Raw genomic sequence first — 16,373 nt, 5'->3', positions numbered from 1 at the left:
CATGCTCTTAATCTTCCACCAAATGTAGTGAATTAAGTAAAGCAGATCCATTTGTCACGGTTTGTTTAATGGCTATAAATAGGTCACAAAATAAATGGACCGTTCTTGTCATTTGAATTAAGTACACTCAAAAGTAAACCTCTCTAAACTTTGGCAGCCTTAGTTTTGAACATCCCAAGAATGTTTATGTGGAATAAAAGCAAATATGCCAGTAACGTTAGCAGGTATATTTCCAAACCAATGTTCAAGAAGTTCATGCTCAAATCCAGGTTGTGATTTTATTTTTTTTTTAATACTTCCCTTTTGCTTGGAAAATTAATTGTCTCTTGCAACTAGTCTCAGGAAGTACACTGAGGAAGACAAAGTTTAGAAACTATTTTTCACACATATGTTGTACTTGACCTTGGAACAGATGCAGAAGGACACTATGTACCATATCCTTTATTGCAATTATTTTAGCAGAAAGAGAATGATACAGACTGCAAACGTGTCACAAGGATAACATACAGCCCCATAATATTATATCACAGTTTCCTGATGCTGAATAAACACTGGCAGACCACCAATTCTGATTTTAAAACAAACCTTGAGGTGAGCAAATTCTTCACCATCTCTTGCCCCTGCCTTCTCCCGTATTTCTCATTGCTCTACCTATGGACACTGATCCTGTTCTTGTCTCCCAGATATTATCTTCCTGAACTCTGTCCACTTCTCCCTCCCAATCTCACTGGAGTGAAGTTGCTGTAAATATGCCTTTAACTCCACATGGCTGACAAGAAAAAAACTACTTTTAATTCTAGTCCTGCCTCCCGTCCACACAAAATGTAGACCAGGCAGCAACAAGAAAACACAGGACAGCAATGAGGAAAGTCCAAAAGACACCAAAGAAATTTTGCAGAAACAAGTTCTGCAAGAAAAGGATTGCTCAGTCACAAGCCCCAGCCTGTGGCCTTCTAAATGCCCGATGGCACTCTGATGGCGCTTAAAGTTGATGTTGCTGATCCACAGCAGCAGAGTGAACAGGGTATGGATTTGGCTCTCAGCATTCAGCAGTGCATTCAGAGCAAGACCATTCAAAATTTCAAGGCATCTGTCCTACAAACAAGAAAATCTGGTGGAACCGGTCTTAGGAACTATCTTGGGAAGCAGAAATTCTTAAAGAAGAAAAAAGTAGAAGCTCTGAAAGTATAAATTGCATTCAAAGACCTGAAAGTTTTTCCAACCATTATCATTCTTACCCCTATGTTAACAGCCTTGAAATGGAAATACAGATAGGTGGTATGCCCAAAGTAACAGCAAAGCACTGCAAGACCCAGAATGCAGCTCCTGTTTTCACTCACTGAACTATGGAAAAAGAACAAGCATTTCTCTATTAACAAATGTGACAAACAGCTGTTATGTTCTCAGTTTGTGTTACACTCTCTGAAAAATATGGTTATGCTGGTGCCCTTGGAAGCAGGAGGAGACTGCTCCAGTTCCTGAAGAGCTACCAAGCCTATTCAAAATGGAGAAGATCTGAAAGACTGTAGGGCATGAGAACCATGGCATAGCCCCAGGAACCTGCAGCTAATGCAGGGACGTTACAACACGGTGGTGAAGAACAGGGAGCAGACAGCCAGGTCTCAGAAATGGTGGAAAAGTTTCCCAGGGAAATACGCTGCCACTAAGAAAGTCTTTGGGTTAACTGAATCTAAATGTGGAGGAACAGTCCTGACTGTAAAAACAAAGAGGGCTGGGGACAGTTACTGATTTCTCTCCTGTATTCCCTAGAGAGGATTTGAGTTTTCTCTGTTAAGAAGAAAAAAAAAACCAGTTAACTTCCTAGTTTTTATTGAAATACAACTTTTTTAAAAAAAAAAAAAATAAAAACAACCTCCCTCTCTTCTGGAGCACTCAGTGTAAGGAAAAGATCTGCACAAAGCCATCTGAAAGGTCTACCTGATCCATGATCCTATCACTGCAAAGCAGAGGAGGTTTTTTCAGGTTCTTCACTTTCAGATAAGGCTAAATTCTAGAAAACCCTGGGAAGAACTGGCACATGCACACCTCTGAAGAAGGCAGTCAAACCAGTCACAAGTTTTCTGCTGAAAATATTACTTCCAGATAATGGGGATTTAACTATTTAAAAAAAAAAATACATAAAAGTGCCTTTTCTAAAGAATAACCTAACTTCCAGCAAAACCAAATACCTGAGCTCTAGTAACAAAAACATATGCAATACCTGAGTAGAAGGTATTTCATTATTTTGTTTCACTAATTCATAAGCAGGGAGCTTAGCTACAGACTCTTCAAGAGGTTTTAAGTATTTCATTATTGTAATATACTTGCAGACAAAAAAAGCTTGTAGATTTTAAACACAAACCCATTCCTTCAGTTCACAGGCAGAAACTACAACCTCGAAATAACTGAATTGGACCTGCTTATGACAACAGAGAAAGACTCAATGCGTGATCTAAAATATCCTAGACAGCATTCTAAAACTGTCATTATCAAAAGTAAGCCAGGCAATGTATCAAGGAACTGCCAGTTGGACATACTATTAAATTACAATTATTATCATTAAAGAGGGCATGTTCCAAAGAAAAGTAATACAAATTGAAATATTGTCAGTTTAATCATGCTTCCATTAAAAGCAATAGCCAAGCTGATATCAACTTTAATGATCGTAAGTTTTGGTCCCTTCTGACATAAAATATGCAATTTTTAGTAAATGGAAAGAGACACTACAGCCAGTAGCGCCATACCACCATCAAAGAGACATCGCTGATGTGTCTTTTACTTCATATATAAAAGAACATGATACCTATTCCAAGTACAGTAATATAAATGCTGTTCTGTTCACAGACTGTGAAATACTATCAACTGCTATATCCAAATCCAGTATTTTGTTTTATTTAAATTATGCACTAAAATATCTACTTAACTAAGCATTTTCCCTTTTACACTAAAAAAAACAGTTTGATCCTACGCATGACACATTTCTGAAAGTCCTAGTAAGTTGCTGCACACTATATAAGAGGGTGCGTCAGGAATGGACCTAGAAACATTTCTGGTAGCTCATTTATTTATTGAAAAGCTTATATTAGGGATGTCAAGTCTATTCACAAATCTGGATCAGTTTTGCTAGTGATTTCACTAGAAATGAAACCTAGAAACTTATTTCACTTGCAGTTTTTTTCCATCATTTCATATCTGAAAAGTTGCTTGTCTTGTGAAAGTTAACATTTTTACACCCGCCTCCAAACTTCGCCTTTCCTCACAGGTGACGCAACACCTGCAGTCAATATAAAAGACCCCAGTCAAAACAGAGACAACGCTCCAGCAACATCAGACTGGGCAGCCCTTGGATTTTTTGCCTATTATTCCACCACCTTATCAGTCCGGAAACAACCGGTTAAAACACTGAATTCATTTGCTCAGGAAAAACTCTGCTAAACGTTGGCCTGAGAGCTGTTTTACACCATTCTCCCCTTCGCAGGCCTGCCAAACAGGAACCAGGGAAGCGGCTTAGCACTGCACTGTCCCTGATCCTCCCTGCTTCAGTGAAGAGCAAAATTAGCTTTTCATTCCTGCCACTTCCCCTTGCTACATATGAACAAAGAAAGGGGGTCTGCTCACCAACAAAAATGCTTACTGGTGAAAATGTGCAACTCAAGATAACTTGTCTGTTCCAAAGAACAATAGAAATAAACAGCTTTTGTTGCCACACAACCTCACTCCGTAAATTCCTGCCTTTGTTGTTGCAAAATTACAACGCTTTTAGTCAAAAGGTGGATTGTATCTAATATAAACACTCTCTACTTCACACGACTTAAAAATAGCACTTTGCAAAAACAAGGAAGAGAAAGGAGTATTAAGAAAGCTACTTAATGTCAGGCTGCAATCCTGCTCCCCTGTATCCCCAGTAAGTGGGCAGTGATGTATCACACACTGCTCACAGCACACGCTGGGCTCTCCTTTCCACCTGCCATGCTTTACCGCACAGAGTGCCTTTCTTTGACTATATTTTACAAAGTGTTGAGAGCAGTTTCTCTCCAGAAAATTGGCATTGTCTTGGACTCCTGTGGGTTGAGTTCTTCTCCCCCTTTTGACTCATCCTAGGACTACCCGCTTTATCACCATGGCATAATCACAGCGACTGCTGCCTCGTCAAAGCCACATGAAGAGAGGTTCCTGACCTGGTCCTGCCCAGGCCCCACAGAAACCCGTCACAGCTTATTGACTTGTGCTGCCTAAAATGTGGTCAGGCCTCCCTGGCTGAGAATTTGCTTTATGCCATTTCCCTCCCCACCTCTCACTCCTACACAACTACTATTTGGCACTCATACATGCACTCAAGCACATTAAACAACATTTTCGTGGTTGCTGCCAACCTGAGACTCCAAAGAAACATCTTACGGGTGAGTAACACTGAAAACTGACCTCCTGACATTAAGACTTATTAAATCTTATTCTTCTCTTCTTGTTTTTAAGCCAGTTGTTGTCTTACATTTCTCTACTGAATGCCCAGAAGCTTTCTTGGGTTAGCAACAAGGGACAGAATAAAATAACAGAGCCTTGTGTACATGACAAGAAGCGCACGCCTGCTTACTCTTGGACACTTTTAGACTGCTGGGGTTTTTAAATTCAGGTATGTGGTTTGCCGTGGTGCATCTTTCTCAAAATAACTATTCCAAAATCACCCAATTCAATGAAGAAGAGCTATTTAAGATGCCTGACACAGGGTTGTGATTCAAAATGCAATATGCGTTTCAAAGTTTCTTTTGAGTTCAAAGCAAAGTTCAGGAAACGTATGTGTGCTGTTGAATGCAACACACACACAACATACGAGAATGTGAGCCTGACCTTTGTTGCACAAGAAGCTTAATTCTCTGTCCTAGATGATGACTTAAGTACATTGTGTGAGCCAAACTCCAAGCAAAGCATGTACAAGGCAGGTTATGAAACAAATGAAAGTTTAAGTCCAGATTTGAAAAGGTAGGTTGGATCTACCGCTTCTTATTCCCTAAACTCCTAATTTACAGGGGAAAGTGTCAGAATGGTAAAGGGTAAATCTCATCTTAGTGTGAAGTGATACCATGTAACTCCTTTGTGTCCTTACTAAAAAAGATCAGGAATTACTACCAGGGTCTTATCCCATTTTCTCATTCCAGCTTCATAGGAATTTATGTTTAAAGAAGATGCAGTACCATAGAGAGTAGCGTTACTCCACTGGAAGCTATTTTTAATCCTTTCAATTCCATTTCGGAGTTTTAAAACTGCAGTGTTTGTTGTTTTATTTAATCAAGATTTGTTTCAGCTCACTGCTGCCATGCCTGACTCCCAGCAAAGAACAGAGCAAATAATTCAAAATATAAAAACTGCTAGGGGGGCGGTGTGTAACTTGCAACAGTGCTGTGCCAAATTGCTTGCTTGCAGGGTTAGGACCAGGGAACACAAGCCACTCACCAGACTCAAGCCAGTAGTGGCATTTTGCATATTGTAAAGTTCCAAAACAGCAATACTTCAAAAACGTAAAATATATTTAAAATACTACTAACTGCTCTGAGAATCACTAACTAACCTAATGAAAAAGAAAAAAAAAATTACTCCCTGACCCCAAACACACAAAGAAAACAGCCCTGAAAGCAACAGATTTTCCTCCTGTTAAAAGATGCAAATGACGAAAAACAAAAATCAAAACATTAAAGAAAATAAAAGCAAACTCCAGTAAACCTTCCCACCCTCTCCTCACTAGAGGAGCAGCCTTTTCAGGACTTACTTGTATCTCAAAGCATCAATTTTAGAGCCTCTCAACCTACTGAGACTGCTCGCCAAGAATCTAAAAACAAGCTCACCACTACCCACAGAAATTTACATAGCATTTAATCCTCTTTTTCTGTGTACATCTTAATTCTATTCAAGTAAGGAGAAAAGGTGAAGGTCTTAGTAATTATGTGAAGCCTTGTTTTGTTTGCAGGATGTCTCTAATGGCATGATAAACTCCTTGATGCTCTTGCTTAAGATGCACCAAGTAGACAATAGCTCAGTAAAGCAAACAATTTCTCCCATGACCAACGATAAAAAGAGGAAGTCAATGCCTCCTCAGGGGAGCACTCCTGAAGGGATCTTATAATACAGAAATAAGACTAGCTGGTGCAGAAATATCCCAGCTACTTCGAAACAAATAGCTCAGAGACCAGGAGGCACAGCAGAAAAGAACAAGCTGTGCTGATTATCTTTGACCCTTCGAAGGTGTTTGGCAGCTTGAACCTATGTTAGTGCAACTATACTGTAATCAGTAACTGGACTGCAATGTAGACATACCCTAAAGTCACAGGCCAATGTTAAGCAGTAGCATTTGGAAGACCATTAATTATGGAATTAAATATATCCTTAATCACCAGAATACTTGACAATTTAAGTTTAAATAAGCAGCAATTAAACTACAATTAGTGTTGTTACATGCAGGTTATCATTGTGATTTATATGTGTAGTACAGCTTTCATATGGGGTGAAACCTACACAAATAATTACTTAGTAAAAAGAAAAGTGTATACTAAAAGAAATTAATTACTTTGTTGCTCAGACTGTACTTCTAAAGAGTCAAATTCTAAATGGAAACCCAACATAAAAGGTATTAACAAGCTTGGATGACTGGTGCTACAATAATAAAATACTGTTAATTATTAAATCTTTTGAATGCTTTGTATATAAGTGTTGATAATATGTGGTTTAAACAAATAAATCTTTAGAAGTCGGATTAAAATTCACTCCACACTATACAATCTCATTTCTAGTCAGCTACTATTAGTGGGAGTTATTTTGTCTATGTTTTTCATGAATCATCAGCAAAACAGACCAGCACCACTGTGTTTTTAAGCATCCTGCACTGTATAAATATTATACCTCTGAAATGTTATCATATGTAACTTGTCTTCAGAGTTCTGTAGTACATTTTGGTTTCATTTGCAGCTAGAAACCTTGTATGTGTCCTACGAATGGAACAGAATTATAAGGCATTCACAAACATGCAGATGCCTACATGGATATATGATTTAAAACAAAGAAAATCACACAATTACGTTGCTTTGTCCCTCCATCTACTAATGACGAGTCTTCTCCTGAAGGTTACTCACTGGGAAACTACCAACCTTCATATATGGAAAGTTAAAAAGGGCCCTATCATTCCTTAAAAATCTTCTTAGATTTGTCTTAATTTTGTTTGATAAGGTCAGACAGCCTCAGAAAATCCCTGGAAGGAAGGCTTGTACATTTTGGAGGTTACGTGGATTTGCACCAAAAGAGGAGTTTTGGAATCAAATGAACAGCAGCTTAGGAAATGGACCTGGTGTTAGACACCTGTCAGATGGGTCCTCTGCCTTCTCCCACCATACATGCAGTCATCTGAGCTCTCACCTAATTTGGATGCACATTCTCACAAAGTCCACATATATAAGGCCTCCTCTTCCTGCCCTTCTCCCAGCTGCTTGCAACTAACTTCCTGCCTTCACCCAAAACAGACTGTGAAGAAGAAAAGCATGAATACAGATGAAAAGAGTTCAGAAACAATGAGAAATTGCAAGTGTCACCGGGTAAGTGAGGAAATGGCATCAAAGATTTCTGAGAGGACAGAGGGAACCAAAATGGAGACGATTGACCATAAGATGTCAAAATGGAGACAGAGCTTCCTCAAGAATAAATTAGCTTATCTACAGTGACACCAGTGAAATTATAATATTTTACACTGATATTACTATAGCATAAGACATTTTGGCACATCAGCTAAATTGCAATACCTAACCAGGTATTATTTCAGACTATATGCAGCAAATGCAAAGAAAATTGCTTACTGTACTCCTCAGTGAAAGAAAGATTATGTAAAAATTCCTGTATTTCCAGAGGCAAAGAGAGCACATGGAATCCATTACAGACTCAGGTGTCGATTATATACCAGCTGATGCATAGTAATTTGCTAAACTGCAGTACCCCATTCAAGCTTATAAGGGTTCACCTACAAATAAGGGTGAACAGTCCAGATGGCAGGTCTCAAGGAGAAAGTGCACTAGAAAGGTTATCTTTCTATTTCTGTGGCCAGATATCCATATTACTCAGACATCAGTTAGATGTACCATATTGCTAGAAATCTGACACAGATTATTACTAATATCAATAACATTTAAAACTGTCAGAGCTTGCCTGTATTTTTATTAACATGTTAATTTAGCTTAAATTTACAAGTCAGAGTCAAGGCTTCTTCTATTAAAATTTTCCTATCCACATGAGCATTTTGGTTCAGAGCTAGGAGCGAGGCTTTGAAGCACAATCCTCGTCTTTACTGACTGCTGGTTCACAGACCAGCTCTGTTACATAAAAACCAGACTCCTTTCAGACGGCAGAAAATTGGAAGCTCCTCTACTAATTCACTCCAAACCCTGATAGGGACATTATGGTCCAGACTGAGGCATGAGTGACACAGTCACACATTCACCCAGCATCTGCAAAATGTGCATGCACCACATAGTGCTCCTGAACCACCCGGCACGCTCACAAAAACCTCCAAGTAGATCCCATGTTACAAACCGCCCAGAGTTATATCTGATGCCAGCCACAAAATTGTCTGTGGGATGCTCTACGCTTCTCCCACCATCCACAGAGGCTAACAACACAGACTGGTCCTCATTATTTCAGTCAACATAGAAAGGCTCTTTGGCATCACTGGAGGACATCCTCAACACTGGCATCAAATCGGTAACGTGGGGTCCACAGTCTTGCAGTAAAGTCATTGAATCATGGTATTTCTAGAGTTGGAAAGGACCCATAAGGACAATCAGGTCCAACTTCCTGCTCCTCACAGGACTACCTGAAACTAAACCATCAATTTCAAGAGCAACATCCAAACACCCCTTGAACTCTGACCGGCAACAAAATAGACATTGCCCTTTCACCCTGAGAGATGTCAAGGTGCAGCTAAACCAAGCTTGGCTCTGTGATCAGGATACAGCCTCATGCTCCAGAGAGGCAGGTAGTAAACAGCTACTCCCACAATGCTGAGGTGAAATTCAATTCTAACATGCCTGCCCTTCTGGAAAAGGTGCCAGTATTCCCTCACTGAGGCTGCAGGCAATTATAGGAAATCCACATCATGAGTCCTCCCAGTGAAGTTTGCCGAGATGTCCATAAACCTCCTCTGTATCCTCCCCAGGAAGCCCTGACAGTGCAGTGTAGCAATTCCTAGCCACCCCGGGCAGAGCACTGGATGCAAATGTGGACCCTGTAAATACCCCCTATACAACCTAGGAACACACTGTGAGAGGCAAGAGGAAATGAATGAAAGTGCTCCTTTGGGTCTTCAAGTATTGCACCCACTGCCAGATATCCCATGTTCCAAAGAAAGATGGTCCTGGCACTCCAAATTCATCTTTTGGATCAGGAATTTCTGTCAATTATGGGGGAATCAATCACAGAGGGCAGACTCCGGAAAGTTAATAGAATCACAGAATGGTTTGGGTTGGAAGGGACCTTAAAGATCATCTAGTTCCAACCCCCCTGCCATGGGCAGGGACACCTTCCACTAGACCAGGTTGCTCAAAGCCCCGTCCAACCTGGCCTTGAACACTGCCAGGGAGGGGGCATCCACAGCTCCTCTGGGCAACCTGTTCCAGTGTCTCACCACCCTCACAGGAAAGAATTTCTTCTTTATATCTAATCTAAATCTACCCTCTTTCTGTTTAAAACCGTTATCCCTTAGCCTATCAGTGCACTCTCTAATAGAGTCCCTCCCCATCTTTTCTGTCAGCCCCCTTTAAGTACTGGAAAGCCACTATAAGGTCTCCCCAGAATCTTCTTTTCTCCAGGCTGAACAACTCCAACTCTCTCAGCCTGTCCTCATAAGGGAGGTGCTCCAGCCCCCTCGTCATCTTCGTGGCCCTCCTCATGTCCTTCTTACGCTGGGAGCCCCAGAATTGGACACAGCACTCATGACAGCAGAGTAGAGGGGCAGAATCACCTCCTTCATCCTTCTGCACACATGCAGCCCAGGATACAGTAGACTTTCTGGGCTGCGAGTGGACATTGCTGGCTCATGGTCAGTTTTCCATCCACCAATATCCCCAGTCATTCTCCACAGGGCTTCTCTCAATCCACTCATCACCCAGCCTGTATTTGTGCTTGGGATTGCCTCAACCAATGTGCAGGACCTTGCACTTGGCCTTGTTGAACTTCACGAGGTTCACACAGGCCCACCTCTCAAGCCTGTCCAGGTCCCTCTGGATGCCATCCCTTCCCTCCAGCATGTCGACCGCACCACACAGCTTGATGTTGGCAAACTTGCTGAGGGTGCACTCAATCCCACTGTCCATGTCTCCAACAAAGATGTTAAACAGTGCTGGTCCTAATACCAACCCCTAAGGGACGTCACTTGTCACTGCTCTCCACTTGGACATCAAGCCATTGACCGCAACTCTTTTGAGTGTGACCATCCAGCCAATTCCTCATCCACCAAATGGTCCACCCGCCAAATCCATGTCTCTCCAGTTTAGAGACAAGGACGTTGTGTGGGACAGTGTCAAATGCTTTGCATGAGTCCAGAAAGAGCAAATGATGTCATCTACCCTTCTCCACCAATGCTGTAATCCTGTTGTAGAAGGCCACCAAATATGTCAGGCATGATTTGCCCTTAGTGAAACCATGTTGCCTGTCCCCAATCATCTCTTTATTCTCCATTTGCTGCTCCATGATTTTAATGGGCACAGAGGTGAGACTGACTGGCTGGTAGTTCCCCGGGTCTTCCTTTTTTCCCTTTTTAAAAAATGGGGGTTATGTTTTCCCTTTTCCAGTCAGCGGAAACTTCACCAGACTGCCACTAATTCTCAAATATGATGGGTAGTGGCTTAGCTACTTCATTCGCCAGTTCCCTCAGGACCTGCAGATGCATCTCATCAAGTACCATGGGCTTGTGCACCTGATCTTCTCCTACAGTGGGTGGTCCTTCATTCTCCCAGTCCCTGCCTTTGTCTTCTGTGTCTTGGGTGGTGTGGCTGGAGTTCTTGACAGTGAAGATGGAGGCAAAAAGTCATTGAGTACCTTAGCCTTCTCCATATCCTGGGTAACCAAGTCTCCTGTTTCCGTCTGGAGAGGGCCCACATTTTCCCTCATCTTCCTTTTATCACCAACACACCTATAGAAGCTTTTCTTGTTGCCCTTGATGTCCCTGGCCAGATTTAATTCTTTCAGGGCTTTGGCCTTCCTAACCTGATCCCTGGCTGCTTCACAGTTTCTCTGTATCCCTCCCAGGCTACATGTCCTTGCTTCCACACTCTGTAGGCTTCCTTTTTGTGTTTGAGCTTGTCCAGGGGCTGCTTGTTCATCCATGCAGGCCTCTTGGTGGTCTTACCTGACTATCTCTTTGTCAGGATGCATTGCTCCTGAGCTTGGAGGGGGTGATCCTTGAATATTAACCAGCTTTCTTGGGCCCCTCTTCCCTCCAGGGCTTTAGCCCATGCTACTCTGCCAGGCAGATCCCTGAAGAGGCCAAAGTCTGCTCTCCTGAAGTCCAGGGTAGCGAGCTTGCTGCATGACCTCCTCACTGCCCTCAGGATCTTGAACTCCACCATTTCATGGTCACTGCAGCCAAGGCTGCCCTTGAGCTTCACACTCCTCACCAGCCCCTCCCCCGCCTTGTTGGTGAGAAAAGGGTCCAGCATAGCACCTCTCCTCGTTGACTCCTCTATCACTTGAAGGAAGTTACCATCAATGTGTTCCAGGAACCTCCTGGATTGTTTATGTCCTGCTGTGTTGTCCCTCCAATAGATACTGGTGAGGTTGAAGTCCCCCATGAGGACCAGGGCTTGTGAACATGAGGCTGCTCCTGTCTGTCTACAGAGGCCCTCATCTGCTTGGTCTTCCTGGTCAGGTAGCCTGTAGCAGACCCCCACTATAACATCTCCTGTGTCTGCCTTCCCTTTAATACTGACTCATAAGCTCTTTGTCAGCTCCTCATCCAACCCCATGCAGAGCTCCATGCACTCCAGCTGGTCATTGAAACAGGGCAACACTCCCTCCTCGTCGCCCCTGTCTGTCCTTCCTAAAGAGCCTGTATCCTTCCATTCCAACATTCCAGTCATAGGAGTCATCCCACCACACCTCCATGATGCCAGAAAGACTGTAGCCCTGCAGGCATGCACACGTCTCTAGCTCCTCTTGTTTATTCCCCATGCTACTTGCGTTTGCACAGAGGCATTTAAGTTGTTCCCCAATGATAACTTACTGTCTGGAATTCCTTTGTGTTGCTCTTCTTCAAGATTTTCAAGTTGTTCATCTTATTTTTTTCTTAGAGGAAAAAGGGTTCAAAAGGAACAGCTTCAGTTTGCTTGCGACATCCTCACAGATCAGCCGCTGCATCCAGAGAAAGAAGTCCAGAAGCAACAGAGTTGCAGTGGACATTGCCAAACTCATAATAAGAATATGATGGGGCACCAAACACCTGGTCACCCAGTCACCCTAAACATCACATGCAGGAATAGAAACAATGATCTGCCACATGTGACACTGGTAGTTGGGGAACTGATGTAGGGATTAAGATGCTGTCACCCCCTGGAACAACACTGTGGAATGACAATACTGTACTTCTTAGGGAGGTTTGCAGTTAAAGAATCCCCATCTCTGGGATGGATTTTCTTCAGAAAACTTCAATCTGTAAGTATGGTGACAATGTTCAGCACAGGGGACCAAATAAAATCCAAACTGCAAGTGAAGATGAGAGGAACCTCAATAACATCTTTGATCTACTGGTCTGCTCTTATTATACCAAATTACTTGCTTGTGGAGACATATGCTATATTTTCATGGGAAGAAGGAGAAAAACTGTTGAACTACTATAGAATAGTAAATAACTGTATAATTTGTAAACTTTCCTACAGAAAAGCAGCACCCTAAGGAACCATCAAGTGAAATTCTCCCTAAATCTTTATGATGTAATCAGAAGCCCATTCCTACTATTACATTTGTGTTTACTACTGAATAGAACAAATGGATATTGCTTTCAAACTGAAGACTCAAACTGAGCACTCAAAGGATTCTGCTGGTTCTAAAGCAACAAGTATTGTTGATCTAAATCAAACTTGAAGACTCTGCTGCAATAAAATCTATCGGCATTCAATTCCAGCATCCCTAATGAACTGAAAGAATGAGCGAATTTATTATAGAGAAACAGAGGTAATTGACTGAAATCAATGGCAAAATTTCTAAATCGTTTCAATATAATTATTTCATCCACATTTTAAGCACGTGTGTGTATACATTTCATACACTTGTATCAAAAATGTAAACATATAAACACAGCCATATGTATGTAAAACCAAACATTTAGTTAGCATCATCTACAAAAACATAATTACAATGAAGATCAACAAAACCTGCTGTAAGATATTTTGATTTAAAATCAAAATGATGATTAAGAACCATGAGACTATTATGAGAAACAAAATTTCATAAAAAGTAAAACATACCTGATAAAAATTGGGCCAGAACGTGCTAATGGCCAGTTCTGCTCTGTTCCAAGTAGCAGTGATAGATGTGTTCCAGATCGGGTTACCAATAGGACCATCATTAACTTTCACATATATATTCAAAGTGCCAGGGCTAGATCCACTCTTGCTTGAAACGTAATAGTGGAAATCAATACAATGCGTATCATTTTCTTTCAGATGGGGCAGCAGGAGGTGAGCTTTCTGTCCTGCAAATCTCCCAGATGTATTCACCAACATGAAAGAACCTGCAAAACAAAGTCACGAGTTCAATTTCTTCTTTATTTTATTTTCCTCTCCCTAACATGGTGATCTGTAATTAAAGCATCATTAAAAAAAGAAATCATTTTGCTTTGCTTCTGTTAACATAATAGTAATTTGTATTTGGTAGGTATTTAATCTCAAATTACGTTTGAGAACCTCAAGATTTTTCTTCAAAGCTAGGAAATATTAGAATCTTTATTGTACAGTTGGAGAAAGAAAGAGACAAACAAAAAAACCCACGGAAGTGATCTGCACTGCACTGAATCTACAGATGTTAGAAGAGAATCAACTGTAGCTCCCAGCTATCCAGGCATTTCTATCTGCAGAGCCTGTACTGGGTTTGCGTGGCAAGGTTTTGGTAGCAGCAGGGGCTACAGGGGTGGCTTTTGTGAGAAGCTGCTAGAAGTTTCCCTGATGTCCGACAGAGCCAATGCCAGCCGGCTCCAAGATGGACCCACTGCTGGCCAAGGCCAAGCCCATCAGCAACAGTGGTAGTGCCTCTGGGATAATGTATTTAAGAAGAGGAAAAATGTGCTGCAGCTGGAGAGAGGAGTGAGAGTATGTGAGGAAAACAACTCTGCAGACACCAAGGGCAGTGAAGAAGGAGGGGGAGGAGGTGCTCCAGGCGCTGGAGCAGAGATTCCCCTGCAGCCCCTGGTGCAGACCATGGTGGGACAGGCTGTGTCCCTGCAGCCCATGGAGGTTAACGGTGGAGCAGAATCCACCTGCAGCCCGTGGAGGACCCCACGCCAGAGCAGGTGGATGTGCCTGAAGGAGGCTGTGACCCGTGGGAAGCCCGCGCTGGAGCAGGCTCCTTGCTGGACCTGTGGACCCATGAGGAGAGGAGCCCATGTTGGAGCAGGTTTGCTGGCAGGACTTGTGACCCTGTGGGGGACCCATGCTGGAGCAGTCTGTTCCTGAAGGACTGCACACTATGGAAGGGACCCATGCTGGAGGAGTTCATGAAGAACTCGGAAGGACTCATGCTGGAGAAGTCTGTGGAGGACTGTCTCTCATGGGAGGGATCCCACGCTGTAGCAGGGGAAGAGTGTGAGGAGTCCTCCCCCTAAGGAGGAAGGAGCAACAGAAATAATGGGTTATGAACTGACCACAAACCCCATTCCTCATCCCCCTGTGCTGCTCGGGGACAGGAGGTAGAGAAATCAGGAGTGAAGCTAAGCCTGGGAGGAAGGAAGGGGTGGGGAGAAGGTGTTTTAAGATTTAGCTTTTATTTCTCATTATCCTACTCTGATTTGATTGGTAATAAATTAAAGTCATTTCCCTGAATCAAATCTGTTTTGCCTATTACAGTAATTGCTGAGTGATCTCCCTGTCTTTATCTTGACCCATGAGCCTTTCGTTCTATTTCCTCCCCTGTGCAGTTGAGGAGGAGGAGTGATAGAACTGCTTGGTGGGCACCTGGCATCCAGCCAGGGTCAACCCATCACAAGAGTCACAATGAAATAGAGGAGAATTATATGTGCTCAGATGGTGGGATGCAGTATATGAAGTAGATGGAGTCTAAAATGTCCTCAATTCCTTAGCCTTACTCTAGCTAATCACCAGCTACGTCATTAATTGATTAAGTGTGACAATCGTCTCCTGGCCTCAAGAGCTGAGAAGAGAAAGAACAAATGAAAATACCCAGCAAACTGGTAAGCTTTACATGGGAAAAAAATAAAGGGGGGGAGGTAATGAATTTTACACTATTGTCCTCACTTAAACACCAAACAACAAGAAATGTAAAGGTATAGTACAAATAAAGTTACATTCAAACAACCCTCACACGAACAGCTAGTCAATTCATGCTCTATTTTTCAGTGTCTATTAATGTGTTTCACTGAAGTACACCTTCAAAATAATCATGTTACAGAACAGATGTGCTACTAAAGAATTTGAATGGCTGTATAGACAAGATATTACAAAAAATACAACATGATTTTCAAGACATTCATATTTCTGGGTTGAATAAACCCAAAGGAAAGAACTCTATTAATACATATACTATGATATCATAGAAGAAAATAAACTTCAACACAATGTCTACTTTAGAAAGAAAACTTATCAATAAAATACATGAGGTAATTTAAACTGCATTTTTCATAAAAGTCAAGAAATGAATATGTTATAGGTGCATGCTATAAATGCATAGCTAAGTGCTCTTATAAAAATATAAGCACATATATTTCTCAAGCAGTCATTAGAAAATAATTTTAACTCTTTTTCTTTTCTTTTTTTTTTTTTTTTACTTTGATGCGTGATGATACCTTGGAATTCCAATGAGATGCAACCTCCTAAGTCATTTCTTGAACCAGAATGTAAGTGTTTAGAGAACCTGGGTCCAGACTGTACTCTTATCTTAAATAGTTTTAACTGTTCAATACTACAGTTTTGCAGTTACTTTGAATTATTTATCAAGCATAACTTCTCATTAATTTTCATCCTAGATAAAATAACTGAGTTTGTAAAGTTTACAAAAATGGAAATTAATTGTGATACAAAGGAATCTTAACATTTCACTTCCTAAAAGACATGACTCTACTACATTTACAGACTGTTAGTTACTGTAACATACTGGGACAAATCCTTATTCATTAGTAACGC

At 41.6% G+C, this 16,373-nt stretch overlaps 1 protein-coding gene across 6 annotated transcripts in view; it reads right to left on the bottom strand.

Moving 5' to 3' along the window:
- The window catches only part of PTPRM (protein tyrosine phosphatase receptor type M), a 506,702-nt gene that overhangs the window by 337,062 nt on the left and 153,267 nt on the right, over positions 1-16,373 (bottom strand). For all 6 annotated transcript variants that reach the window (XM_074821657.1, XM_074821666.1, XM_074821694.1 and 3 more), the window contains exon 3: positions 13,488-13,753. In XM_074821657.1, coding sequence (XP_074677758.1) covers positions 13,488-13,753 — 266 coding nt within the window. The remainder of the gene's footprint in view (positions 1-13,487; positions 13,754-16,373) is intronic.

Source organism: Strix aluco, chromosome 1, assembly GCF_031877795.1.
Source record: "Strix aluco isolate bStrAlu1 chromosome 1, bStrAlu1.hap1, whole genome shotgun sequence".
Classification (NCBI taxonomy): domain Eukaryota; kingdom Metazoa; phylum Chordata; class Aves; order Strigiformes; family Strigidae; genus Strix; species Strix aluco.
The sequence above is the reverse complement of the archived record's forward strand: the minus strand, read 5'-3'. Positions and strand labels throughout refer to the sequence as shown.